Source organism: Cyprinodon tularosa, unplaced genomic scaffold (genome assembly GCF_016077235.1).
Source record: "Cyprinodon tularosa strain WSP-4 unplaced genomic scaffold, ASM1607723v1 ctg412, whole genome shotgun sequence".
Taxonomy (NCBI): domain Eukaryota; kingdom Metazoa; phylum Chordata; class Actinopteri; order Cyprinodontiformes; family Cyprinodontidae; genus Cyprinodon; species Cyprinodon tularosa.
The window spans coordinates 224,214-251,124 of record NW_024039133.1 but is presented as its reverse complement, the minus strand read 5'-3'; the positions used below and the strand labels follow the sequence as shown (position 1 = coordinate 251,124).

The window sequence follows — 26,911 nt, the reverse complement described above, 5'->3', positions numbered from 1 at the left end:
ATAACAAAAACAACTGCTTGAGCTACTTGCTCCTAAAGACAAGGATGAGCACAAGCTGTGCTTGCTGAAGAGTCAGATGGTGAGAGAAATGCTACAGCACTTGGATACCAAGAAGTTAAAAACCAAGTCATTTCCACTTTGTTATTAAATGCAAATTCTAAAGATGAAACTGAACAAGCTGAGCAATGAGTTCACATTATGCATGATTGTTTCTGAGGTAAAAAAAAAAGAAGAAAGAAAACAAGCAGCGGTTCTATAATCCACTCGCTTTTGATTAGGAGTGCATCCGCAAACAACATGTAGAACTGCAGTGGCACATAAGGCTACGACCCTTCAAGATGGTGCATGGAAGCTACTCCAAATAATTCATTGGCCCCCCAAATAGTAATTATTTGTGTTACTCGGCTGTTCAAATTTATATTGTGTTTAAAGCACCACTGCTTCACTTCATGAATAAACATTAATCATGTTTGGCTTACTTTGTCTAAAAAATGGTTTATATCAGAAAAGTTAATATTTCTAAACAAATATGGCACAAAAAGTTTTTCATTGATTTCATATAAAATACTCTTTGTTCCTGATGTTATTTTTCTCGCTACTGGAGATGGTGAATTGAGTTTCACACTCAGACTTGATTTGCATTTAACTTGCTCAATTAAAGACTCAATTGAAACTTCTGAGCTAAAGATTAGAGACTTAACATAACTGTCTTAAATAACCAGGAATGCCAGGTGGCCAGTATGTCAGCTCGCTCAGGTTGCTGCTGCACATATTTTGGAATTAAATGGTTAATTTATTATGCGGTAATGCTTTGAGATTTCTTGAATTTTAATGGTTTTGAAAACTCTGATAATGTTAGCTGCAGCTTAATCATATACATAATCACTATGATCACAAAGATTTTAGAAAATAAAGTATACAAAATAAAATTGGCAAACACTCATGTGTTAAGCTGGATTTAAGGACAAATGGTAAAGGATTTGTTTTCCCTGACCCACAGCTGGGCAGTGTTATAGGAAATATAGATGGCATGAATTTCAATTAAAAAAAAGAAACAATTTATTTCAATGATAGGAGACATGAGGGGTGAGATCTGCATGATACAAAAATGTTCAGGGGCAAATTCAAAAACCCAATAGTGTAAACTGAATATGTGCAAACCAGAGGTTGTGAGTCTTTCTTAATTATCATCTGTTCATAAAACATGTTCTGTTCCTAAAAAGTTATACTGAGCAAACCTCTGCCCTAATGCAGTTTGCACAAATTTAAACCACTGTTTAAATATTCATTTTAGAGAAGATTCCTGCATATGTCTCCACATTTCTGTAAATTGTCGCCAAAGCAAAATGCTTTTGTTTGTTTAATGGCTCAGAGCTGTTTGGTCTCAGATTATCTGGTGTTTTAATACTAAAACCTAAAAGAAGTCGACCTTTATAATAGTCCTGGCTTTAAAAAGAGAAGACAGGAATGTCAGAAAAGAAAGACGTGATCTTCTCAGCCCATTAAGTGTTGGTGATATTTTACCAGTTTTTCTTACCAACAGTTTTTCTAATCAAATTAATTGCCTAAACAAATAAAGTTGCTTTGCTGCATCATGACAAAAAAACAGTTCAAGAGTTTTTCACATCCAGTGGTTAATAAAAAACTGATGTTGTAAGGGATTAGATAAATTTTTTTTTTGTCAGATCAATGCCTGGTAAAGCTCTCTTTGTAGATTTTTTTTTCTCAGTTTGATCATTTCTGAAAAACAGACTATTTGAATCTGATGCAAAAATATGTGATGATTACCTGTATCGGCTGGATTAACTTGAATATCTGCATTTTTCTCAAAAATGCAGTTTGATTCTGGTACAGAAATAAACCACAAAGCCTGTGCATTGCATTGCTTCATCAATAGTAAATATATAATAGGCAGCTAGTTGATAAATAGTACTTGAAAGAATATAGGTCTGACATAAACTACTTGCAAACGTCTAGATACATAATGTGTACAAATCTTGATTTCAACACAGGAAGTTTTTTTTCAGTAAAATTAACTGAAACTGAAGAAATGATGAACTTTGCTTTGATAACATTTGGTTCCTCTCTGGAAACAGAAAGAAATGACTCAGAATATCATTCTTTCTTCTCAAAGTTAAGGGAAAACAGCTAGTTTTAAAGAAAATACTTTTAACTCTGTGAAAGTGAGGCATTTTTTCTGTGAAATTAAGAAACAGACAGATATGCAAAAAAAAAAATCTGTTTAAAAGGCACTTCTACTGAAAAACCATTACATTATTTAAACTCAAATCTTAAATTTACAGTAAATATCTGTTCTAATGCTGTAAATGATCCAATAGCTTCATAAAAGTGTGAAGTTTTAAAGGGAGAGTATGTGAACCTTGAAGATGAGGTTCTAGAGACACATCTGTTCTGCAGCTGATCCCACTCTGTTGGGTTAGAAAGAAAGAAAAGGCAGCCACTGAGTGATTGTTGTCCCTTACCTAGAGAGTCCTTTTTTTAATCGGGTCACACTGGTAATCCTGTCTGAAGAATGAAGGTAAACATTGAACTTGGGCTCAAACCTGTTTGGTTTGTCAATTATTTTGTGCACCATATCCATTCTGACATACTCATTAATGGTAACGCAGTAGACATTTCTCTAAAAGGGCTATTAATCACCAGACACTTAATCTTTCCCTCTTTCCTCAGATATGTTACTTCATCCTGTAAAAAAAATGATGCATTTAATATGTGCTGGAGAACCGGGAGTTTAATGATAGATTATGGTAACTTCTAATGATTAGCATTAATGTCATGTTAACCAGAGATTAAATGACATGCACTTCACATCGGCCCGTGGAGCAGAGGCCCAATGGCTACTGGTTGCTATGGCAACAAAGCAATAACATTACAGCTCAGCTTTTTTATTTTTTTACTTTTTTTTCCAGCCTGTCCCTCAGGAGATGTAGCTGGCTAATGTGGCGGGAAATGCATCCTTAACTGTCTCCTGGCGTGTACATCCATGTGTCGCAGCCACACAAACATACACACTGACGTACAAAACTGTAATTGTTTGCTGTCCTCCTTGAAGAATCAATTGACCTAAATAATCCATGTAGCCGTTGCTCTCAGTTGCCTTGCAGACAAGATAATAAAAGGCTACCTCTAATAGTAATGAAGCCTGCTAAATGTGTAATGTTTTTATTTGAGCAATATAGTTTTTATACATGCATTGATAATCTAAACCACATCTAGTTAATTTCATTACCTGGGGCGTGATGAAATATGTAGGAAAATCTCGACTAGCCAAACTTTAATACAAAACCTTTAAATTGAGGCTTCTTTAAAAAAGAAATGCAGCAACTGAAAATAACATAAACCTGCTCAAATTTAACTTAAATTAAACCCTCATGATGATTGGTTCAATAAGGTCTACTTTCAGTGCCACATTGTGCAGATCCTCTGAAGCAAGAAACTCTCAGATTACAGCCAGTTTATCTTAAAATTTCTCTTTTAGAGCACATGGGCTATCTGAAAAATTCTAAAGAAGGGTTTGGATCAGGAAATTAGTTAACAGCCATTTCTGTATCTTGAGATTCAGATAAAAATGATCAACACCATCTCTCAAATTTAACAAGTTTGTCCTTTGCTCTGGCTTTAACCCTCCACAGAGTTTCATGATTTGTAGTGCTGCTGCTTTGTTAAGATGCCTACATTTAGAGAGACTGCAATTCTCAACATAAGAGGGGAAAAGCTTTTCTTCCAAGCAACAGTCTGTCAAACTACTTGAACTGTATGAAATATGCTGCAAATGTAAGTTTACATGTAATACACTGGAAAAAAATAATGCAACCGCTTTTGGCATTTACTTTACTTTTGTCCTACCCTGAAACAATTGTGTTAAAGTTACTAAATACGATCAAGTAAATGCCAAAAATGGCTGCATTATCTTTTTGAGTGTCATTTGTTGCTTTAAAAAAGGATTTCTGTGTTTAATACAAATAACAGGACTAGCAGTTTTCTTGTATCTTCTGTCACAGGACCTGTTCAGCAAGTCAGACCCATTTTTGGAAATATTTCGAATTAACGACGACGGAACTGAACAGCTTGTCCACAGAACCGAGGTAGTTACTGTATTTTTCCTGCATCTAACTTCAAAGTTAACCCTGCAGCTAAGAACACCGTACCTTTTCAAATAAGGAATCACAATGATTCCCTGACAATTTTATAAATATTTAAAAAGTCGGTATGTTATTGCGAGTACCCTGTGTGTAAAGCAGACAGTTTATTGTTTTTGTTCATATGTCATGAAAACAGTTATGAAGTCTTTTAGTAGTCAACACCTTATGTGTGGGAAAACAGTCCTCCTCTAAGGGGAAGGGTTTGAAAGCTGTTTTTGTTATCCGGGTTCTGATGAGCTGTCGTCCTCATTCAACAGGTGATCAAAAACAACCTGAATCCAGTGTGGGAGCCCTTTAAAGTGTCACTCATATCTCTGTGCAGCTGTGACGAAGAGCGCAAACTCAAGGTAAGACTGCAAAAGGGAAATCTAAATGTCCACAAATGCACAATTGAAACTGTGTTCTTGATTGACGTTTGATGGTATAATATGTTTTCACTGCCCGGCCAAAAAAAACAGACTCTGCATAATGATTCCTAATGATTTGTTATGTTTATCAAATATTGAAAACATTGACAGTCAGTGCATTAATGTAATTATTAGAGCTCATTTTTTTGAGCAGTTATTGCACCAGTAGCTAAAACAGGCCCACATTAAAACAGCCCACACTTGATGCCCAGTAAACGCCCAGCATAATGCCTGCATCCATCAGTCTGCTGCTCTTGTAGGCACAATCTAGATGCATATTCTTTTTAATTTTTTTTTACTTTATATTTCTCTGTTTTTTTGACATAACACCAGATTTTTTGCAACTATTTTCTCTCTTAAGATGTTCATTTAGTGATATTTTTAAATAGTTTTTGTTGAACATTAGAAAACTTGTATCTCATTTAAATGACTGTTTCCTTAAGTTTTCTCAGTTTGTACTGATTAAGACTATACTTACTAGACTATAACACATATAAAAATCCTGAATAATTTTAATTTGTATTCAAAATAAATTGAATAAGCATTGACCATAAGGTGTTGCGTAAATCCATTGTGAGATTTAGGTATGTAGCACATATGGTTTTCCTTCAAAAGAAAAACTATACCCAATGCCCATTTCCCCTCCTTTCGTAAGGTTTTAATACAAATCAAATAAATGTGTAGTTTTTAAATGTATACACGCAAATGAGAAAATAAGCACAGGTTTTTAAGGCATCACCAATCAAGCAATAGTCTGTTATATAAATGTGTGGTAAATGTGTGCCATTTCATGATTGCTAAGCTATTCACTGCATAGGTTCTGCCTTTCTTTCTTTGGTCTTACAGTCTACCATGTAATTACTGTATATTCAGAGCCAAGCTAGGGGAATAAACAGTGTTTTTTTGTTTATTATAGTGCCTAGTGTGGGATTATGACTCCAGAGGAAAGCATGATTTCATCGGCGAGTTCTATGCCACATTCAGGGAAATGCAGAAAATTTCCAGTGGAAATAAGGTCAGTGAATTCAGAGGCAGAATGGGATCAGAGTAAATTAAAGGGGAGTCGGCTGTTTAACTGCTTAATTTATTTCAGACATGCTTCTCACCTGCTAAAATCTTTCTGACACGACCCAAATCTCCCAGTGTTTTTATATCATTAGAATGAAAAACTCTGTTGCTTTTCTTTTCATTTTTTATGTATTTTGTCCTTAACTCAATGTGTTGAAGGTTTCATGGGATTGTGTGAATCCTAAGTACAAACAGAAGAAGAGAAACTATAAAAATTCAGGAGTCGTCATTCTCAGCGACCTGAAGGTAGGAATCTATTGCAGAAACATATTGCATTTATCAAAACTATTAAGATGTAAGGCTAAATCTCTTACAGCCTGATCCTGCTAAAAAAATGTTAATTAAAAAACTAATTCTTGCATTGTTATCTGTTAATCTCAATTAGTCAACTGAGTTCTATGTATAGTTCTTTTTAAGAACATCACTTCCTGTTGGAATAGGTGAATATTATGCTGCAGATATTAAAAATGTAATGAAACTCATCCTGAGGTTTGCCTGATGGAAATGTTCCATTGTTTTATTTTTCTCCTTCCAGCTCCACAGAGTCTATTCCTTCTTAGATTACATCATGGGAGGTTGCCAAATTCATTTTACGGTGAGCTATGAAATTTAACTAGCTGCAAATTTCACCCAGAATGGTCATATTTTCTGCAAGGTTATGGCAATTTAACAATAACTAAAGCTTCTCTTAATTATTGAAATAATTTGTTTTATTATTTAACAGCATTTTTTTTGTGCACAGCCCTAGTTTTGTTATTAGCACCCTCAGTGAAAAACAAACATTTTCCATTTTGTGACCTTTGCCCTCTGTTCATCTTTGTCTTCTTCTGTTGTTTGAAGAATCAAACAGTATGAGAACCACTGTGGTGGAAGCAGCTACTTAATGCAACAGCTTGCCTGTTTAATCCATAGGAACTATAGATTCCTCAGTCTATGTGGGAGTAAAACACTGAAGTACTTTTCTTTGATTTGTTCTGATATACTCAAACTTTGTTTCTGGAAAAATAACTTTTGTAAGCAACAACCAAAAAACACAACTCTAACAGTATTCGGGTATGTTAAACGACATTAATATTAATAGACCAACCGCCCTCATCAACGGACAGATTGCGATAGAATATTTATCAAAAAAAGTCAATTTCTGTAACTTCCTTACCTTATTCAGATTAAAATAGGTGTAACTGCAATTCAACTTAAATATTTTAAGAAGACTCAGAAAGTCTATTCAAGACATTTTTCATTGATATTAAGTTTAATATTAATTAAGAATCCCCCGACATGCTTCTCCAAAAGAGTACTTAATTTTGGTCCAAAACTGCTGCTTTGTTTACTGGTTCGTGCAGGTGATCTGGATTTCTTCATTAATTATCATGTTCTTTTGTGAGGAAAATCAATTGGATGTCTGACTAAACAGCTGGTACTGTCAGCCTGGAGGTCACTCTGAGATTGAATCTTTGTTAGTTCAAGATTCACAGGATTTCTGAGGGTTATTTACTTTGATTACTAATTATTTGATATGAAAGGAAATACATCCACAAATTGAAGTATAAATAACAATTTTGCACAAGAAAAGATTACTGTACATGGCGTATAATGCAAAGAGGAATGACTAAACTGAAGCCTCCGCATTTATTGGTTTATTTGCTGGATACCTCACACAATTCAGATAAACCAATCAGAAGGAACATTTGAAATACATCCCACTAAAAAGTACATTAAAAAATTATTCTACAGCTTTTTCCAAAATAATATTTTCTCAGCAAATATGTTACAATATGCTACAATATAAATTTTATGTTGTTAAATATAAGACAGTAACTATAGTTAGTTACTATACCGATACTGATTCGATTGCCTGTTAATTTCAATAATCTATTATTTAAATACTTTTATAGGAATGTTCATATAAGAATTATTTTTAAATTGTGAGGGACAAGGCTAGTCAAGCACGATGACACAGTAATAATTGAGAAGAAACATTCGTTTTATTTCCTCAAAATAACAAAAATCACACAATGGTTACAAGGTCATTAAAGGAGGTTAAATGAAGAAACCAAGTTCAAGGCAAAAAAAATCAAGGTTTAAGAAAGGAAAACCTAAAACTTGCCACAAACAAACAAGAGAGACTTAAATACTGTCTGATCAGACCAAACAGACCCATTGAGGAAACCTGAAACACCTATGCTAATATAACAAAAATAACTTAGTAAAGTTGATTAACTTAAATGACTAATAATGAAAAAACAACTACATAAGCAAATAAAAGCAAAGAGAACTTATGCAAAAATCAGAATAAAGATCCTATGATCTTCCACCATGGTGGAACTCCAGATGGCTTCCCCCTGTCAGTCAGCCAGTCTGGGATAATATGTGCCAGCCAGAATCCATTGCTTCAAACTAACCCCCTACAGCACCAGCAAAGAAAGCACAAAACATTTAATATGTGACAATATTATATATATATATAAAATGTAAACCAATGTGAGTGATAAAATTAACTAATTTGAATACTGTCTGATGAAAAAAAACTCAAAACCCATAAATTTATGCTGCTATGATTTGTAAATGAAAACTCAAAGTGTGTGGGAGGTTATCGGCTGTGTGGCTGCAGGTGTGGCCATCACAGACATTAAAAGATATTAAAGTAAAAAATGGCTAACTGACTTAGAAAAGTCAAATGCTTTTCATATATCAGAGATAGATATCCACCTGTAACTAATGGAAAGTAGAAGCTGCTTTAGTAAACCTCTGGTTCTATGTGTGTATCTTTAGAGGAAGGCTAATTGTGTCATATTTGTGACATACCTACTGAAAATTGTCTTTCTACCAGGTTGCTATTGACTTCACTGCATCCAACGGAGATCCAAGGAACAGCTGCTCTTTGCACTACATTAACCCGTACCAACCAAATGAGTACCTAAAGGCTCTGATAGCTGTTGGTGAGATCTGTCAAGACTATGACAGGTGTGTCAGTTTTTTCTAGCTTTTTGTTAAAGCTTTATTTTATTGTCATTACACTGCCACAAGTACAGAGCAACAAAATTAACTCTCTGCATTTAACCCATCCTCTTGGGGAGCAGTGGGCTGCCATAGAGTGGCAGTCTGTGGGAGTGGGGCTCGAACTCAGAACCTCAGGATTCCAAGCGCAATGCCCTAACAACTAGACCCCCACACCCCTGGTGATATGTCAAGCTATGATTTCTTAGACAATGCTAGTTAAAGCAACTCACCTGATTGAAGCTCGTTCATAGAGCATACAACATGCATGTAAACCACCGTAAAAATGACATTAGTGGAAACATTTTTTCTACCTACCAGTATGTGAATCAGCTATTACAGTTATTATAGTAAAATTATTTTTTCCTTCTTTTGCCTTCTTTTAGATCTTTTGAATGATTATTTGAGTTTATAACCTTTGTAGCTTAAACATGCACAAGGTTAATTTTTCTGCTTAGTATTGGATAATAAAGCTGCATTATAGAAGACTATAGAAATTAATATTGCCCTTCACTTTCATTAATTACAAATAATATTATCCTTATAAATGTACTTGCTTGAACTTGAGGACTACAAAAATTCTCACCTGATATTTCTCTTTTTTTGTGTTGTTCTTTGTTATTTCTCACTTAAATCACTCTTCAATCTTTCAGCTAAGAATAAGAAAATAAGACTGCTGGTTTAATTTGTTATAAAACACAAAAGCCCAAAAATCTCAGTAATATAGCAGATTAATGAGGTACAGGCAAGGCAAGGCAAGTTTATTTATATAGTACATTTTACTGGCAAGAAAATTCAAAATAAGAAATAAAAGAGAAAGAAAATAATATTTCAGCAAAAATAAAGGGAACAGAAATAGTTAAAGAGAATAAAATATTAAATGATAAATAAAAGGTCAAATAAATAAAAATAAATAAATAATAATAATATAACAATTATAATATAATAATATGTTATTATATGAAAAACGATAAAGTGACCGATATTTTTTTGGTACAAAAGGGTTAGGAAAATGGAACATTAATAAAGATATTATGTTGGCTTCAAAATAGATTTTAGTTCAACTTTATCTAATAATTTTTAGATAGCACAGTCAAACTCTAAATAAATGTGTTTGTAATCTTGGTTTAAAGCAACTAAGAGCCGATGTTTGGCTCTGGTTCTACTGCAGGTTTTCAATGTACACTAGAGCCAGAAGACCTGAGAGATCTGGGCTTTAGATACACTGAAAGCAAGTCTGTTCTGCTGAGGACATGGGTAGCAGCATTCTGGATCAGCTGCAGCTGTCTAATCGAATTTTTAGGTAGACCTGTGAAGACAGTGTTGCAGTAATTAGTTCTGATGAACGCATTAATCAATTTTTCAAGGTCCTGCAGAGACATTTGTCTTTTAATCCTGGAGATGTCATTCAGAATTTAGAGGATGTCTTTATGTGTCTTTGAAGTTTCAGGTCTAAATCCATCAATACACTCAGTTTTCCTGCCTTCTTGGTGGTTACTGGCAATAATAAAGGTATAGTGGAGGAAGGTTTTTTTTTTCTTCTCCCAGGTGGATCAGCAAAATAAGTGGTCCTCCTTATTGTCAATCATTCTGGTGATATATTTATGTAAGGCCATTCTACATGCTCATCCCCAGTTGCAAACAGCAACTTTTAAATAGAGCGTGCAAGACGAGAAATTAGCTTGTGCATGCTCTCGCAGGCATTTAATAGGCATTCCCGCTCAGGAGCTTGTACAGGGTTGTGCATGTGCATGTTTTTTAAATGGTGTGGGTGGATCTTTTAAAAGATTCGTGAAAATCCTCCACTATACCTTTAAATGGAGCTGTGTGATAACTTTAGAACACCTCTTCATTTGGTACAAAAATATGACTTTAGTTTTTTTCTTGATATAGTCTTGATATAGCTGAAATAAGTTTTTCACACATCAGACCTTTATTTTTTATTTGAATTTATACAGTGCTTTATAGTCACCTGGTGACAGCATAATATATAGCTGTGTTGTCTGCTTTGTTATAGTAACTTCTTATAATCAGTATGGAGGGCATGTAGATAATGAATAAGAGGGGCCCTAAGATGGATCCTTGGAGAACATCACATATGATTTTTGTGATCTCTGCTGTAAAGTTACCTACTGACACAATAAAAGCCCTGTCATTATAGGATTTAAGCCAGTCCAGTGCTCTAACAGAAAGGCTGACCAAGTTTTCCAAGCACTTTTATGAAAAGGAGGTCCAATAATGCTAGGACTGTGGTTCTTCTACACTCTGCATTTATAAGGATGTTACTGAACACCTTGACAAGGGGAGTCTCTGTGCAGTAGAGAGCACAGAAGCATGACTGGAAGACATTGAAGCAGCTGGTCATTGCAAGGAAGGTGTTTAGCTGAAACACAGATTTTTCAACAATCCTACTGATGAATGGGATGTCTGAGGATAGGCCTGTAGTTCTGCAGTAGCAGCTGGTCCAAGATGCTCATTTTCAGCAGTGATTTGAGAGTGTTTATTTTTGAGTTAAATCAGAAGTTAGGAAATGTAGAGCTTTCTTCAGGAAGGCTGTGGGTAAAACACCAGCAGGAGGAAAAGCTTAGATAGTGTACAATTTCTAGTTTATTTGTAGTTAATTGATCAAATTAGCCGATTTTGTTAAGATCAGTTCATTTTGCGGACTCTTTTGGAACTGGACTTGACTTCAATGTTCAGACTGCCGTCTAATCTTTTGGGTTTTTTCAGTGCAAAAATAGCAAAATCATTGTGTGCCCTGTTAGTGTCATGATCGGTTCTCTAATGGAGACCCAAAGATGCAGAACACCACTGACGGACACAGGATGAAAAGTTTAACAAGTTTATTTGCACAAGCACATAATATGCAGATGACTGGTTTGGGCCTGGAATCTGGTTTCACCGGAGTCTGCGTGAGAGACAACACAGTTAAGGACTGTTGACGGGGTTTTGGTTTCCAATGGTGCTCTGATAGTACCTTGAGGGTTCTTGAGGTTCTCCTTGGGAGAGTCACTGTTGGTTCTGGAGAAGGATGAGCTAGCAGAGTCCGTTAGCTGCTTCAGCGTCTCACGTCTTATTAGAACAGACCTTGGCTTGGGTTTCCAAGCTCTTGCCCAGAGCTGCTTAGAGGTTGACTGAGAATCTTCAGGGTTTGGCTCGGAGGGTCGGCTCGGCAGGTTAGCTCTTCCAGAGCTTTCACGGAGGAAGCACGAGTCACCTAGAAGCACAGAGACAAACGTTACAATCTGACTCGGGATTAAGGACATGGAAAGATCACTGAGATCAAGGCTTTAGCGCTGACCAACTGGAACAACACTGCGGCGTTGAGGTAAGGTCTGAAGGCAGCTTAAGTAGTGGATCCTCTGATGGTCTTGATGAGCTGCACCTGTGCAGGAGGCTCCCTCAGAGGATCCACGGCGGACTCTGCTGGAGAAAACAGTACCCCCCCCCTCAACTACCGCCCCTTGGCGGTCCGGAGGAAGTGGAAGGACGGGAACGCTCGTACTCCTCGATCAGGGCAGGATCGAGGATGTACGAGCCTGGGACCCACTGACGATCTTCTGGTCCGTAGCCCTCCCAGTCGACGAGGTACTGCCAACCGCGACCTCGTCGACGGGAGTCTACAATACGGCGGACCGTGAAGGCTGGATGGCCATCGACTTCCAGGGCGGGTGGTGGGGAGTCGGATGGCGGGCACAAGGGCTCGAGGAAACAGGCTTGATCTGGGAGACATGGAAGGTCGGATGGATTCGGAGGGAAGGAGGAAGTTGGAGACGGACAGCTGATGGGTTGATGACACGAGAGATTTTGAATGGGCCTATGAATCTCGGGGAAAGTTTTCGAGACATCCCCTTGAGGGGGATGTCTCGAGTGGAAAGCCACACTTCCTGGCCCACAGAATACTCCGGGGCGGGGCGTCTCTTGGCGTCAGCGAAACGCTTGGTTGATTCAGCTGACTGGTTGAGTGTGGCAATGGTCTCCCTCCAAATCCTTCGACAGCGACGGATGTGATGATTAACGGACAGCACCGATATCTCTCTCTCATCTGCGGGGAAAAGAGGTGGTTGATATCCAAGACTGACCTGGAAGGGCGATTGTCCAGTGGATGCAGAACGGAGAGAGTTGTGGGCATACTCTATCCAGGGAAGGTATAGGCTCCAATCCACCGGGTTATTGGACGTTAGACAGCGGAGAGTGGATTCCAGATGCTGGTTCATACGCTCGGTCTGGCCATTCGTTTGGGGATGGTAACCTGAGGTGAGAGATGGTTTGCAGCCGAGCGCAGAACAAAAAGCCTTCCATACCTGGGATATGAATTGGGGACCTCTGTCCGATAGAATCTCCTGGGGAATGCCATGAAGCCGGAACACATGTTTGATAAGAAGCTGGGCTGTCTGGAAGGCCGTGGGAAGTTTTCTCAGGGGGACTAGATGGCAAGACTTAGAGAAACGGTCGACAATGGTTAGTATGGTGGACATACCTCGGGAGACAGGGAGACCGGTGACGAAATCAATGGCTATGTGGGACCATGGACGCGAGGGAACAGGTAGAGGTTGAAGGAGACCAGAAGGAGGTTGATGCGAAGCCTTGTTGCGAGCACATGTGGGACAGGCCAACACATACTCTCTAACATCACGATGGAGCGTGGGCCACCAGAAGCGCCTGGAGATTAGAGCGACAGTCCTACTCACTCCTGGATGGGCGGAGAATTTTGCGGCGTGCATCCACTGGATCAGGCGGGACCTGACAGAAGAAGGAACATATGTGCGGTTAGACGGACCGGTACCTGGATCTGGTTCGGTGGCTAGGGCTGAGTTGATTAGGTCCGTTATTTCCCAGTTGACTACTCCAACGGTGCATGAGGCTGGGAGGACAGGTTCAGGTGTCTCTGGATGATCGGCAGAATAGAGACGAGAGAGAGAATCGGGCTTCACGTTCTTGGATCCGGGTCTGTAGGTGATAATGAGGTTGAATCTGGAGAAAAAGATGGACCACCTGGATTGGCGAGGGTTAGCTTGTTTGATTGACTGGATATGAGCCAGATTTTTGTGATCAGTCCACACAAGGACTGGATGCTCAGCTCCTTCCAGCCAATGCCTCCATTCCTCCAACACCAGTTTGATTGCCAGGAGCTCACGATCACCCACATCGTAATTTTGTTCAGCAGAGGAGAGCTTACGGGAAAAATAGGCACAAGGGTGTATTCTTTGATCTGAGTCGTCTTTTTGGGAGAGAACAGCTCCAACACCGGAATCTGAAGCGTCCACCTCAAGGATGAATTGTCTCGAAGGATCAGGTTGAATTAGCACGGGTGCTCTGGAAAACATGGATTTCAATTTCTCGAAAGCAGCTTGGGCCTCGGGAGTCCACTGAAAAACTCGTTTGGAAGAAGTTAGTGAGGTTAATGGCAGGGCGGTTTGGCTATAGTTCCTGATGAAGCGGCGATAGAAGTTAGCAAACCCTGAAAACCTCTGTAATTGCTTTCGATTCTCAGGTACTGGCCAATCTAGGACTGCCTTGATCTTGTCCTCAGAAGGTTTTACCTGGCCGCCCTCGAGCACAAACCCCAGAAAGGTGACTGAAGACTGATGAAATTCACATTTCTCGGCTTTCACGAACAGCTTATTCTCCAGTAGTCTCTGTAGAACGAGACGGACGTGTCTCTTGTGTTCATGGAGATCCTTGGAATAAATGAGAATGTCATCAATGTAAACAAACACAAATACGTTGAGGAAATCTCTGAGAACATCATTCACAAGGGCTTGGAAACAGGCTGGGGCGTTAGTCAAACCAAAGGGCATCACCAGGTACTCAAACTGGCCCAGGGGTGTCTTAAAGGCTGTCTTCCATTCATCACCCTCTCGAATTCTGAGGAGGTGATAAGCATTTCTTAAATCCAGCTTAGTAAAGACAGTTGCACCCTGCACTGGTTCAAAAGCTGAGGCGAGAAGAGGCAGTGGGTATTTGTTTTTAATAGTTATTTGGTTCAATCCTCGATAGTCAATGCATGGCCTCAGAGAACCATCCTTCTTGCCCACGAAGAAATAACCGGCGCCCAGAGGAGAGGATGAAGGACGGATTATTCCAGCAGCCAATGATTCGTTGATGTATTTCTCCATAGTCTCTCTTTCTGGTTTGGAAATATTATACAGTCTGCTGCTTGGAAGAGGAGCACCAGGTAAAAGTTCTATGGCACAATCGTAGGGTCTATGTGGAGGTAGGGACGTCGCACTGACCTTACTGAAAACGGGGGCTAAGTCGTGATACTCAGAGGGAACAGAAGAAAGGTCAGGAGAGTCCATCTCCCCCCCACCTCTAGGAGGCCCCGCCATCGGGGCAGCAGAACGAAGGCATGTTTCGTGGCACGTAGTAGACCAAGATTCCAGGAGACGTTTGGTCCAATTTATGTGAGGGTTATGCTTCTCCAACCACTCGAATCCGAGGACCAGGGGGGAACATGCAGAAGGAAACACAAAAAAGGTGATAGTTTCTCGGTGGTTACCTGACAGAAGTAGCTCGAGGGGCTGGGTTTGGTGGGTAACACGATGAAGTCTCTTTCCGTCTATGGCAGACACACTGAGAGGCTGAGACAGGGGAATGGTTTTAATCTGAAGCTGCTGGACGAGCTCAGAGTCGATTAGATTGCGCTCACAGCCTGAGTCAATGAAGGTGGAGAAAGACAGACTCTGGTTATTACAGAACAAAGTAGCTGGCAGCAAAAGTCGAGGAGATTTACTTGAATTTATATGGCCCGCCAGACTCCTCATATCCTCTGGCGGGCCCCGGCTTTTGATTTTGCCGGGCAGGAGGCGATAAAGTGACCACTCTCACCACAGTATATGCAAAGTTTTCCAAGAAAACGCCTCTGTCTCTCCTCAGGAGAAAGCCTAGTGTGTCCCACCTGCATAGGCTCATTATCCCTTTCGCCTGAATGAGAGGCCTGAACAGGCAACGATAGAGTCTGTGGCTTAGAACTCTGTGTGGACATCTGCTCTGTAGAGGGAGAGAGAACAGCCATGTTATGAGTGGCAGAGGAAAAATTACTTTGCTTCTTGGAGCTGTTTCTGGCTCGGATTCTGTTATCTAATCTGATGGCGAGACGAATAAAATCGTCAAGGGAAGCTGGTTCATCGAGGGTAACAAGTTCATCCTTGATTTGTTCATTTAGAGCCATGAAAAATGCCCCCTTTAGAGCGCTCTGGTTCCATCCGGAAGCTGCCGCTTTAACCCGGAAGTTAATTGAGAAATCAGCCACAGAAGAATTACCTTGTTTAAGGTTGAAAAGAGCTCTGGAATCGATCGTTTGGTCCGTCTCCTGGTTAAATACCTGGGAAAATTCAGCAATGAAGTCAGAAAAACGGCAATTTACACCGTCGTCGATGGCAAATCTAGCCTGAGCCCAATCTAAAGCTCTTCCTGTTAACTGAGAGAGAATGAACGATATCTTCTTGTGGTCAGAAGAAAAACAACTAGGAGAGTTCAGAAAAATCAGCCGGCACTGGAATAAAAAACCCTTACAATCTTTCATGTTACCAGAGAATTTTTCTGGGAGACTAGGACGGAACTCTGATGACGTCACAGGTTGTGACCTCGGGGGAGGAACTGGACCCGGAAATGGTTGCTGTGCAGAAGTAGCGTTAGCTCCATTCAGAAAGTTAGAGCAACTCTGTAGCATTTGATTATGTGAACCAACAAGATGGTATAACTCATGAAGCGTTTGGGTTTGACCTTGGAGAAGAGCTTCCTGCTTGTCCAAACGACGGGTGAGGTGATCTGCTGGGCCTTGAGTTTGGCCGCAGTGTTCTGTCATGATCGGTTCTCTAATGGAGACCCAAAGATGCAGAACACCACTGACGGACACAGGATGAAAAGTTTAACAAGTTTATTTGCACAAGCACATAATATGCAGATGACTGGTTTGGGCCTGGAATCTGGTTTCACCGGAGTCTGCGTGAGAGACAACACAGTTAAGGACTGTTGACGGGGTTTTGGTTTCCAATGGTGCTCTGATAGTACCTTGAGGGTTCTTGAGGTTCTCCTTGGGAGAGTCACTGTTGGTTCTGGAGAAGGATGAGCTAGCAGAGTCCGTTAGCTGCTTCAGCGTCTCACGTCTTATTAGAACAGACCTTGGCTTGGGTTTCCAAGCTCTTGCCCAGAGCTGCTTAGAGGTTGACTGAGAATCTTCAGGGTTTGGCTCGGAGGGTCGGCTCGGCAGGTTAGCTCTTCCAGAGCTTTCACGGAGGAAGCACGAGTCACCTAGAAGCACAGAGACAAACGTTACAATCTGACTCGGGATTAAGGACATGGAAAGATCACTGAGATCAAGGCTTTAGCGCTGACCAACTGGAACAACACTGCGGCGTTGAGGTAAGGTCTGAAGACAGCTTATATAGTGGATCCTCTGATGGTCTTGATGAGCTGCACCTGTGCAGGAGGCTCCCTCAGAGGATCCACGGCGGACTCTGCTGGAGAAAAATGGTATTTTCTCCAGCTCCCAACAGTTAGAGTAGCGTTCAGATGCTGCAGTCACAGGAGGGTTTGCTAGCCTTTCGACCGTGGCAAATAAGACACCAGCATTGCTAAAGTTTTTGATGATGATCTTAGAGATTCACCGCTGACTAGTAGAGCACTTTTCCCCAGAAACAACATTTCTTTTAACTCAAACAATAAAATCAATAATATCTGAGATTTTAGAATGCACATTCTATTATGCTTTTATTTTTCTTCTATTTTACTATTTAATTCATGAAAAGCAGTTCAAATAGAAAAAAAAAGAAAATCAAAAACAGTCCATGGGACTTTTGTTTCCAAGTTTGAATAGGTTTCAATTACCATCCAAGAAGCTTTTTCAATTCAAAATGTGAATTTACAAAGTTAAACCAATGACCTGGATGACTGAGACTCTACACCAGCACTTTGAATTGTGTTTGTGATGAACTCTGCTATACAAATAAACTTGGCGTCCCTTACCAACTCTTTAGAAGAGTTAGAAGGGAAAAGGGAGGTAGAGATGTAAATGTGGTCAAAGATTTCAGTATCACCATCGTTGAAGATAATTTTTCTTATGATGTCTCTTTGGCTAACTGAGTCATTGCAAATCATGCTTTTAAAAGTATTAGAAAGGTGTTCAGAAAGGGAATAAGACCTTTTTGCAATGTTTATGTAATTAGTGATAATCAAGTCCAAATTACATCTCTGTTTGTGCATTTCCTCTTTAGAATGTTGAGTTGAACCAAAGTTTCTAAGAGTATCATACCTCAAATGCACCTTTTAAAGGACAAAAGCCAGGACCAACATTGACATTTTGGAAAAGAGAAAATAGGTAATATTTTTTTCAAGAAGTAAGTTGCATTTGACTGTAGAAGTATTTTTATTTGTTTCTTGATCTATTAGTCTTTTTATTCAATTAAGAGTTGGATGTTTTATGAACAAATTATGTGGATGCTTTTCTCACAGTTGTAGCTTTGAGCAACGGTTGCAGCGACTGAATCTCCATCCTAGTCTGCAGAGGCTCATTACTCCCTACTACAGATGAGATAGGGTCTGACACCAGCATAGCAGCCACTTCAGACAGAAGTGGGAGGCAAGGAAAAATCAGCAGGGTGTCAGATCTGATGTGAAGACAGACGAGAAGCTGGATGAAGCTGAATATGTCTGCATGTGTATATTTTATATTTAAAACAACATCAAATTGGTTATTGGTTAATATTATTCATTAAATAGTTTTATAATTATAAAAGAACACTTACAGACCGGCAGGTACTTAATTAGCAAAAAATATCAATTGGAATTATCTGATCTGGAGAGAGATCCTCCCGTTTGTCAAAACTAAGCCAGATTAGGCTTCTCTGACTGTTGATTTATGCAGATCCCCCTATTGAATATCAGGGGAGCACTGACTTGCTAATTATAGCATCCGAAAGATAGACTCTCAAAACCTGCAGCTGATCCTGGTAGCTGTATTTTTTACATGTTCATATGAAAGCATGATACATGGACATTGGGACTGCAAATGTAGGAGGTATTTCCCTTTAAAGTTAGAATTGTTACTAAGGTGTAAAGCGTGGGCGAGAAAACCTTTTAGCCTTTAGTGAACATAGGTGATGTGGGATTTTTGAGTCCTTGCAGAGGAGTGCATGAAGGAGCTGCAGTGACTAGCTTTTTGGTTGTGTGGGTAGAGACTCAGTTACCTCTCTAAGAGGGTAGTTACTCTGGATGTATCTCCATGTGGCTCCTCGAGGGTGCTGACAAAATGAGTTGGGAAGGATCACTTTGTACTCGAAAGCAAAACTTAAAATGAAGATGACTTAGCATGAGTCTTTTTTGTTCGTTTGCGGTCATGATATACCATATTCCTGTAAATCCCACTTCTAGAAAATAAAATCACACTTTTCTGCTACTACTACTTTGAGCTTAACTTAATTAATAAAAACTAAGCAGAAGCAGAGCCTCGTCATATAACTAGCATATAAGCCTTTCCATCAGTTCATATATTTGTCCAGCCATCATGCTTTCCAGTATCATTTCTATTTAGAAAAAATACAAGTTTTCTGAGATCCTAAAAGTAAAGACTCTTTTAATCAAGCTTTTTGTTTGTCATTTTATTTAGTTTAAAATTGTTTTATAAACATTGAAAAATACAGTATTATTCTGAGAAATACCAGACATTAATAACTCCTTCTTGAATTCCTATAATTTAACAATAAAGCTATAGTTCTTCTTAAAGTAAGATGATCCACAACCAGGGGCAGTGTTGTTTGATTTTCCTATGGTTAAATCAGTCTGTTTGAAATGTAACAACAGTGGGTTTTATTCAGCAGAGCCATTTTATTTGGATGAAAGTGGATGAAACTTCCATAAAATGTGTAAATGGTTGTAATAAACAAGACCTCTGTGGGATTCGGAAAAGCATTGTGACTGAAAAGCATTTATATGAGGATACAATACGCAGGATCAGCTGAAAAGAAAGGAAAGGTTATTTGAAACGGGGGAGCATTTCAATTTTTTATCATTATTGATGGGCTTTATTCTAAGAAAACTGGTTACAAAACAGAAGGTCAAAACACACATTGTATTCAAGCTAGAGATAGCTTAGAGGCCGTATAGCTTGAGGTCTTACAATTTATAGCTATTGTAAATTATGTTCAATAAAAATATCATTGGAAATTTGCCCACTCACATAATGCAAAAAAATATTAACATATAGTGAAGATGCTATGGCTTGAAATCGAACATTATCAGTTTAAAGTAGCATTACCTAAAAGTTATCAAAATGCCCTTTCTGCAAATCATCCTTCTGTCAATGCTTTTACAAGTTTGCATCCATCACAGTAAATCAAACACTGTAATATCGGTAGAGCTCCCTCAAAGCAATATTATTTACTACAGCAGCAGTCACAACCAAGCAAAAAAACTCATCACCTGCTTATGCAGTAAATTTTCTTCTGCTATTTTCACGCAATCTTGCTGAATTAAATATGTTCTCCAGTGTTTGTGCCCCAAACTATGATTATCCAGAGTGGGAAAGGATGGTATTTGTTATCTCTCTGAACTGGAGAACAAGAACGAAAAAAGCATGAAATGAAGTAAATGGTCAGATAAAAGAAGCAACCATTAGAGAAAGCTGTCTGTAGGCAAACTGTCACAGATTCAACGGAAAACAAGATGTGACAGCTCTGTTCTTTATCTGTAAATGCTCTATTTGAAACGACTTACAGAACATTTTTCCTCGTTTGATCATATTACAATAAACATACATCTATTTTGTATCTATACCATCTGGAGTATGGTGCATGGTTGGGGGCTAGAACTAATCCTGATTACCAGTATGTGAAAGAAGGGTTATCACAGTGGACAGGCTTTAGAGAGACATGTGCACAAACACCCTCAGATCTAAGGGGATTACAGAGTGATAAGATTAGCTAACATACAATGAGACAGTAAGAGGAAAATGGAGTTTATGTGACACCATGTTCCAAAAACATTACATGGATTGACAAGCCTATTTTCAGTTCACCTACTCATGAAACTCACGTTTTCTCAGTACCTCTCTTTGGGCTATTGTTATAGACTGTCAAGACTAAGCCAAGTTTAAAACTTTGAGGGAGGTTAGGCCAAGTTGAAGACCAAGACAAAATCCATTTGTAGTAGCATCTAAGTAACCATGCTAAAAACAGTTGTTGCTGCAAACATTAAAATAATTATTTTCCCCTCTCAGCTCATTTCAAACCTAACCTTTATTAGGGATCCAACCTGACTAAGGGGTGCTGATGTACTTAACTATTTGTTATTGGTGCACCCTAACACTATGAGGGTAATCTCAAACAGTAACTTGTTAACTAAATGGCACTTGTGGTTTAAATTTTAGAATTTTATAACATGTTAAACAGATAAAAAGCATTTCTAAAAACTGCATCTACAGGTAAATGTTTACTGACTGCATTCACTGAAGGCAACATGAGTAAAGGAGACCAATGGAGGTGGATGACTTAAAGGTATAATGGGAGATGTTTTTTTTCCAAATGGATCATCTAAATAAGTGGTCCTCCTAATTTTAAATCAATCTGGTGATATGTTTACGTAAGGCCGTCCTACTTGCTCGTCCACACTTAGCAATTTTTTTCTGTGCATGCTCACTTTCAGGCATATCTGTGGTGAGCCACGGTTGCAGACAGTCACTGAAGCTCACCTTTCAGACCGCTGTTCTTTGAAAATGGCTGAGGGTCGTAAAATAAAAAGTGTCTACGATGTATATGAGAAGAAAAAAAAGGCCTCAGAAAAGGCAGATATATCCCAGAATGCTTTGTGCGAGGAGCTCTCCTCTCAAAGCATTATTGGATTTGCTGTCACAGCGGTCTGCTGTTGGCAAAGGCTGTCGCTAACTCACAGCGGCGACTAATACGAAAGATGGCGCAGCACGGTGGAAGCAAAATGGGAAGCAAAAAAGCGGTGATCATAAGTCTGAACGGTAAGTTAACTGAGTTCGCTATAAAATCCACTATATAGACCCCGCTCTATATAGTGATTGAGGGAGTAAGGGGTTAGTGCGGACGTTCGGACACAGAAAGCTTTTATGAGCTATGAGAACAGCAACTTTTAAATAGAGCGTGCATGAGGAGAAATTAGCTTGTGAATGCTCTTGCATGCATTTAATAGGCGTTCCATCTCGGGAGCAGGTACAGAGTTGTGCATGTGCACTTTTTTGGAGTAAATTGAAGCGGAGAGGGCAGGTCTTTAAAAAAATTAGCAAAAATCCCCCATTATACATTTAATCTCACCAGTCTTTATTTCTTTCTCTGTGTTGTAAAAACATAAACACAACAAAAAAACATGTATTTCCACTGTTTTTTAACATTTTTTTTCTCTCTCTGATCTTCTCATCCTCAGCACATAGGGGCTGCATTAAAATGACCGCAAAAGATGTATTGATCAAGATGCATAAGATGCATTTAAATTGTTTCAGAAGTTTATTTATTTTATTTTTTTTACAAAGCTACAGTTGATTCTGGTCTCAGAGCAACCAAAAAACACCACACTACTACTCTAACCCATCTCTACCTCAGTAAAATTTATTCCTCTCATAACATTTTCCTCACTCCTCTCTTTCATTACAATGCTTCCATCACTTTTTGTGACCTTTAGCATGTGGAGCACTATCAAGTGTGTCAGGTTTGTGAAGTGTCATCCAACCAGCTGAATATATTATTAGCATACAAAGCATACATTCATGTGATTTAACAGCAAATTCCTTTTAAATAACACTTATTATTATACAGTGGTTTATTGATTTTAAATGTGTGATTCCTCATTACCAATCTAAAGCCCCTTCTTTCAAAGGAAAATTACCCTATAAGCTATATCGTTAAGTTTTGTCAGGCCAGTCTGACCCCAAACGGATTTATGATAAAAAATGTGCTGCCAACCTGGCATGATTCCCCTCAAATTGAAGACTTTTTTTACTTATTCCATCAGGAAAAAGCAAAATCCCATCCTACATAAAGTCTTACCTGATATATCTAAATTATATGACACACGGTAGAAATTACTTGTGCTCAAGATGTGTTCTTAAAACAAAAAAATGTCCTAATTTTTTACCTCTGACAATATGTTTGTCCTGGGACATGTCTTGCGGCAATGCCTTATGGAGTTCTTAAGATGTGCTAAAAGGTTAATTTAGAAAACAAGTAAAAAAAAAAAAGCCTTTATTCTTTGGAAGTTGTCCTTGCTGAATTTCATTAGTCAAATAAAGTTTTAATAAAAAGAATGAGTAATGTTGGAATGATGCTGTGTGTATTATTAAACCACAATGGGGGTTTATGTTCTTAGAGTTTAAACAAGATGTCAACCTCGTGCCAACATTTGCCTTGTTATTGTTCTACTACATGCAGTGTTATGCAGAATGTGTTCAAGTAGTGTTTTTATTCGGATACTTTAACAAAAAGCCTTTTCCAAAATATAAATTTCAAATAAACAGAAAATATTATGATCAAAATTGCACCGCACAATTGAACGGACTCGAAATTTGGTGCATTATTTTACAATGAGGGAGTCAGCCTGCATTGTGAATTTTTATTGTTATTTATTCACATTTATACACCCTGGCCTTTGACTGGGGGCGCTCACTCCAGCACCGCAGTCTTTCACCGTTGTACAGCTCATGCAAATGGTACAATGGAATATGAGGAGATGAAAGACCCAGAGAAGCTCTTTGAACAGGTGCAAATGCTGGCTGCAGGGAGCATAGGACTGATTCCAAACTGTTATTCAAGCTTTTATCGTGTTATGAAATGCAAACAAGCATGGGGTGTGCCCTTGGAAATGTGAACAATAAAACAATAATTTTTCACAGATATCTGAAAAACTACAGTGATATTGAATTTGGATTTAATTAATAAAAGATGTTTCCTTTTTGTTTTTAGTGACAAGCGGTTCTCAGCTCTGGGCTTTGGTGCCAGAATTCCACCAAATTATGAGGTGAGTTTTTTTTTTTTTTAACCCCTTATTCCACCCTTACCTCTCTTAACATGAGCAGTGTTTGTATAACATATGCATATTCTGTTGTCATTTAGAAGTTTGGTAATTTCCTGCACCTTCAGACTGTATGGTCACCAAGATGACATCCATGACCTACTTCATGATACGAGTTGTCATTTCATCAAAATTTCACATTTAAAACTAATTAGGGAGTGTATTTTATTCATGAACCCCTTATTTTAAAATACCAATCTGTCCTGGGAATAAAAAATCCTGTTCTTATAAAGCTGAAGTTACAGGTTATTGATGCCCAATTTAAACATGCATTTGTTTAAGAAAATTGCCCTTTAATAACAGAAAGCTGTTTGCGACTCCAATTAGCACCCTGGGGAGAAATCCTAACTGTGAGGAATAACTGTGCATGAGTTTGTGCAAAAACACAAACACACAGATGAAACACTTAAACAGTAAACATATCAAACAAGGCTGGCCTATGTTTAAAGCAAAACTGCAAAGTGATGTGCACTTAATCATTTCAGTCATGCAAACGTTTGGCTCACAGCAAATGGAAACACAGTTTCTGAATTTAACACAACAGTCATGCCTTGTAGGAGTCGTGTTTGTCAGACTGCATGCTGTTGACACATCGAGGTTGCTGGTGCCGTTGAATGTTAATTAAGTCATTATACTAATCACAAACTTCTCTCTGAACTTGAGCTTTGTGTGCATTAAGTTTGCAGGTTTGATGAATCCGGCTTCAAATGGCTTTGATATTCTTATTGTTGTTCATATGTGCCACAACCATGTGTGGAAAACAGCTCTGTGAGAAGAGTATGTAATGTTCCTCAACATTAATATTAGCACCTTAAAGTTCTTATGCATACGTCAGGAAAATGATAGGGGTTGGATTCATTTTTGTGACCACCTAATCTCATCAATTCTTGCAGTTAAGCATCTTCAGTTGAAGGAACTTTAATTATCCCTGATTTGAAAACTTGAAGGTTTGGCCTCCTTGAAGGAATTCCCATAGGTTAACTTTTCTTCACAAGGCATTTCATGGACTGCTCGGGACTATATATTTTCTATAATTGCACTGAGAAATTACTACTTGTTTACCTTTCGTTCACATAATTTACTGCATCTTTAGGTCCCTTTTGGCCAGAATGAAATAGGCAGGAAGGCCTTTGTTCACTCAGCTCCCTCCTCTTGGAACGTGCATCACAAAACTTTAGAATTAAGTAAACTTATCTCACTGTGTGCTTTTACTTTCAAACTAAACGTTCTTCAAATCCACCCACTCTTCCTAATTTGCTGTTTTTCTTTTTGCAACTTTTCGTTTCATTTGTTGCCCCCCTTCAGCCTAGACTCCAATGTCAATGGGACCAAGATGGCTAAATAAAGAGTGAATAAAAAAGTAAAGCTACACCCTCAGGTACACCAATATTGACAATAATTAACTTAAAAGAGTTTCTCTTTGCAAAAACAAATAAACTAATCAAAAGCAGATTTCCGAATTTTTCAAGCAATAGCTTCTGGCACGGACGTAAGTTGGGGGGTACTTTTTCAAAAGTCTGTTTTGGTCTTGTGCACTTTTTACGGTAAAAAAAACAAACAAAAACAAAACAAAAGAAAAAACAATGTTCTGCTACAGTATACCGATACTCGTCAAGCACTAGGACAAAGCGGAAAGCCACAGCTCAAGCTGAAGCCCGCTTCCCTGGGTCTAGTCCGCCCACAAGCTCCTGATTGAACCTCCATCTTTTCCTGTGTGATTGGCTGTTTGCGCTGTCACTCCAAAAGCCCACTTTACAAACATCTGATCGGGTCTTTGAAAGGTCTTGTAGAAAAATATGGCTCTGCAAAAGACCACAGTTGGTGAGGGAATCTACTACTGTAAATTAGGCATTTTTCTTCTTTTGGGTCACGTAATCTAGAAGGGTTGTAATATCAGGTGGATTAATTTACACAAATCTGAATTGGTGTCATGTGAGTGTGTTTGGTTAAAATGCTTAATGGTATATACTTATATAGCACCTTTTTAAGTCAGGAGGCTTCAAAGTGCTTACACAACATTCAGTCATTCACCCATTAATTCACACGCTCACACACTGATGGTGGCAAGCTACATTGTAGCCACAGCTGCCCTGGGGCTCACTGACAGAAGCGAGGCTGCCGTACACTGGCGTCCCGGGGTCCTCTGACCACCATCAGTAAGCAATGCAAGTGAAGTGTCTTGCCTAAGGACACAACAACACTGAAAACCGGAGGGCTTGAACCAATCAACCCTTCAATTTCAGGGCAAACTCCTACATCCAACTACACTGCCGTTATTAGACTCGCAGTCAGAAGGTCTAAAAAAAGTAAGAGAGACATAAGAGTCTTCTTTAAAAGACAAAGTGTAAGTTACTTTCAAAGAACTGTGTAACAGCACGAACTCCTTCAACGGCTCCATAAATTAACATATCCACTTCAAGATCCTCCTCCACATTTTCAATAATATATTTATTTATTTGTATATTTGTTTAATTAAAAGTGCTGATACATCAAATGTATTATTGCTATATATTATCATCAAAAAATGAAATAAATGCAATATATGGATGTGATTTTATATATCCAAGCTCATAATAAATTTAAAACTATGTTTTAATCCACATGGATTGTTGCACCCCAAATTGTCCAGTTGTTCATGTCATGCATCCATATATTGTGTCAGGAGAGGGGTTGCAGACATGCAAGAGAAAGAGGAGGAGACAAACATAGAAGAATTACAAGAAAACACTCTTAGCTTTTATATAGTATTTATACTAAGAATTACTTCTGTCCCGCCCATATATATATATATATATACATATATATATATATATATATATATATATATATATATATATATATAAAGCTGAGATCTTTGCTGACTTTGTATAAATCAGGCTTTTGTCCTTAAACCAACAGAAAGGAGACAAGCAACTCTCAATTAATGTAATTAAAAAAAAAAAATATATATATATATATACAGAGATGGCAAAAGTACTCACTTTCCGTACTTGAGTAAAAGTACAGATACTTGTGTTAAAAAATACTCTGGTAAAAGTGGAAGTACTGATTAAACTTCTTTACTCAAGTAAAAGTAACAAAGTACAAGCTTATAAATTTACTTAAAGTATAAAAGTAAAAGTAGAAAACACTTTTTTTATGCCGTTGCCTACATTTTAAATGGATGTCTGCCAATAGGACTAGATCTCCGTTGTGTTCATTTTCGATCATCTCGTCGTCCATACTACTATGCTGACACCACCGCCACCA

At 38.5% G+C, this 26,911-nt stretch overlaps 1 protein-coding gene across 2 annotated transcripts in view; it reads left to right on the top strand.

Annotated features, from left to right (window-relative positions):
• cpne7 (copine VII) overlaps window positions 1-26,911 on the top strand; it is a 59,241-nt gene that overhangs the window by 19,247 nt on the left and 13,083 nt on the right. For both annotated transcript variants that reach the window (XM_038298721.1, XM_038298720.1), the window contains exons 6-12: window positions 4,023-4,106; window positions 4,421-4,510; window positions 5,487-5,585; window positions 5,798-5,884; window positions 6,174-6,233; window positions 8,469-8,602; window positions 23,554-23,608. In XM_038298721.1, the coding sequence (XP_038154649.1) occupies window positions 4,023-4,106; window positions 4,421-4,510; window positions 5,487-5,585; window positions 5,798-5,884; window positions 6,174-6,233; window positions 8,469-8,602; window positions 23,554-23,608 (609 nt within the window). The remainder of the gene's footprint in view (window positions 1-4,022; window positions 4,107-4,420; window positions 4,511-5,486; window positions 5,586-5,797; window positions 5,885-6,173; window positions 6,234-8,468; window positions 8,603-23,553; window positions 23,609-26,911) is intronic.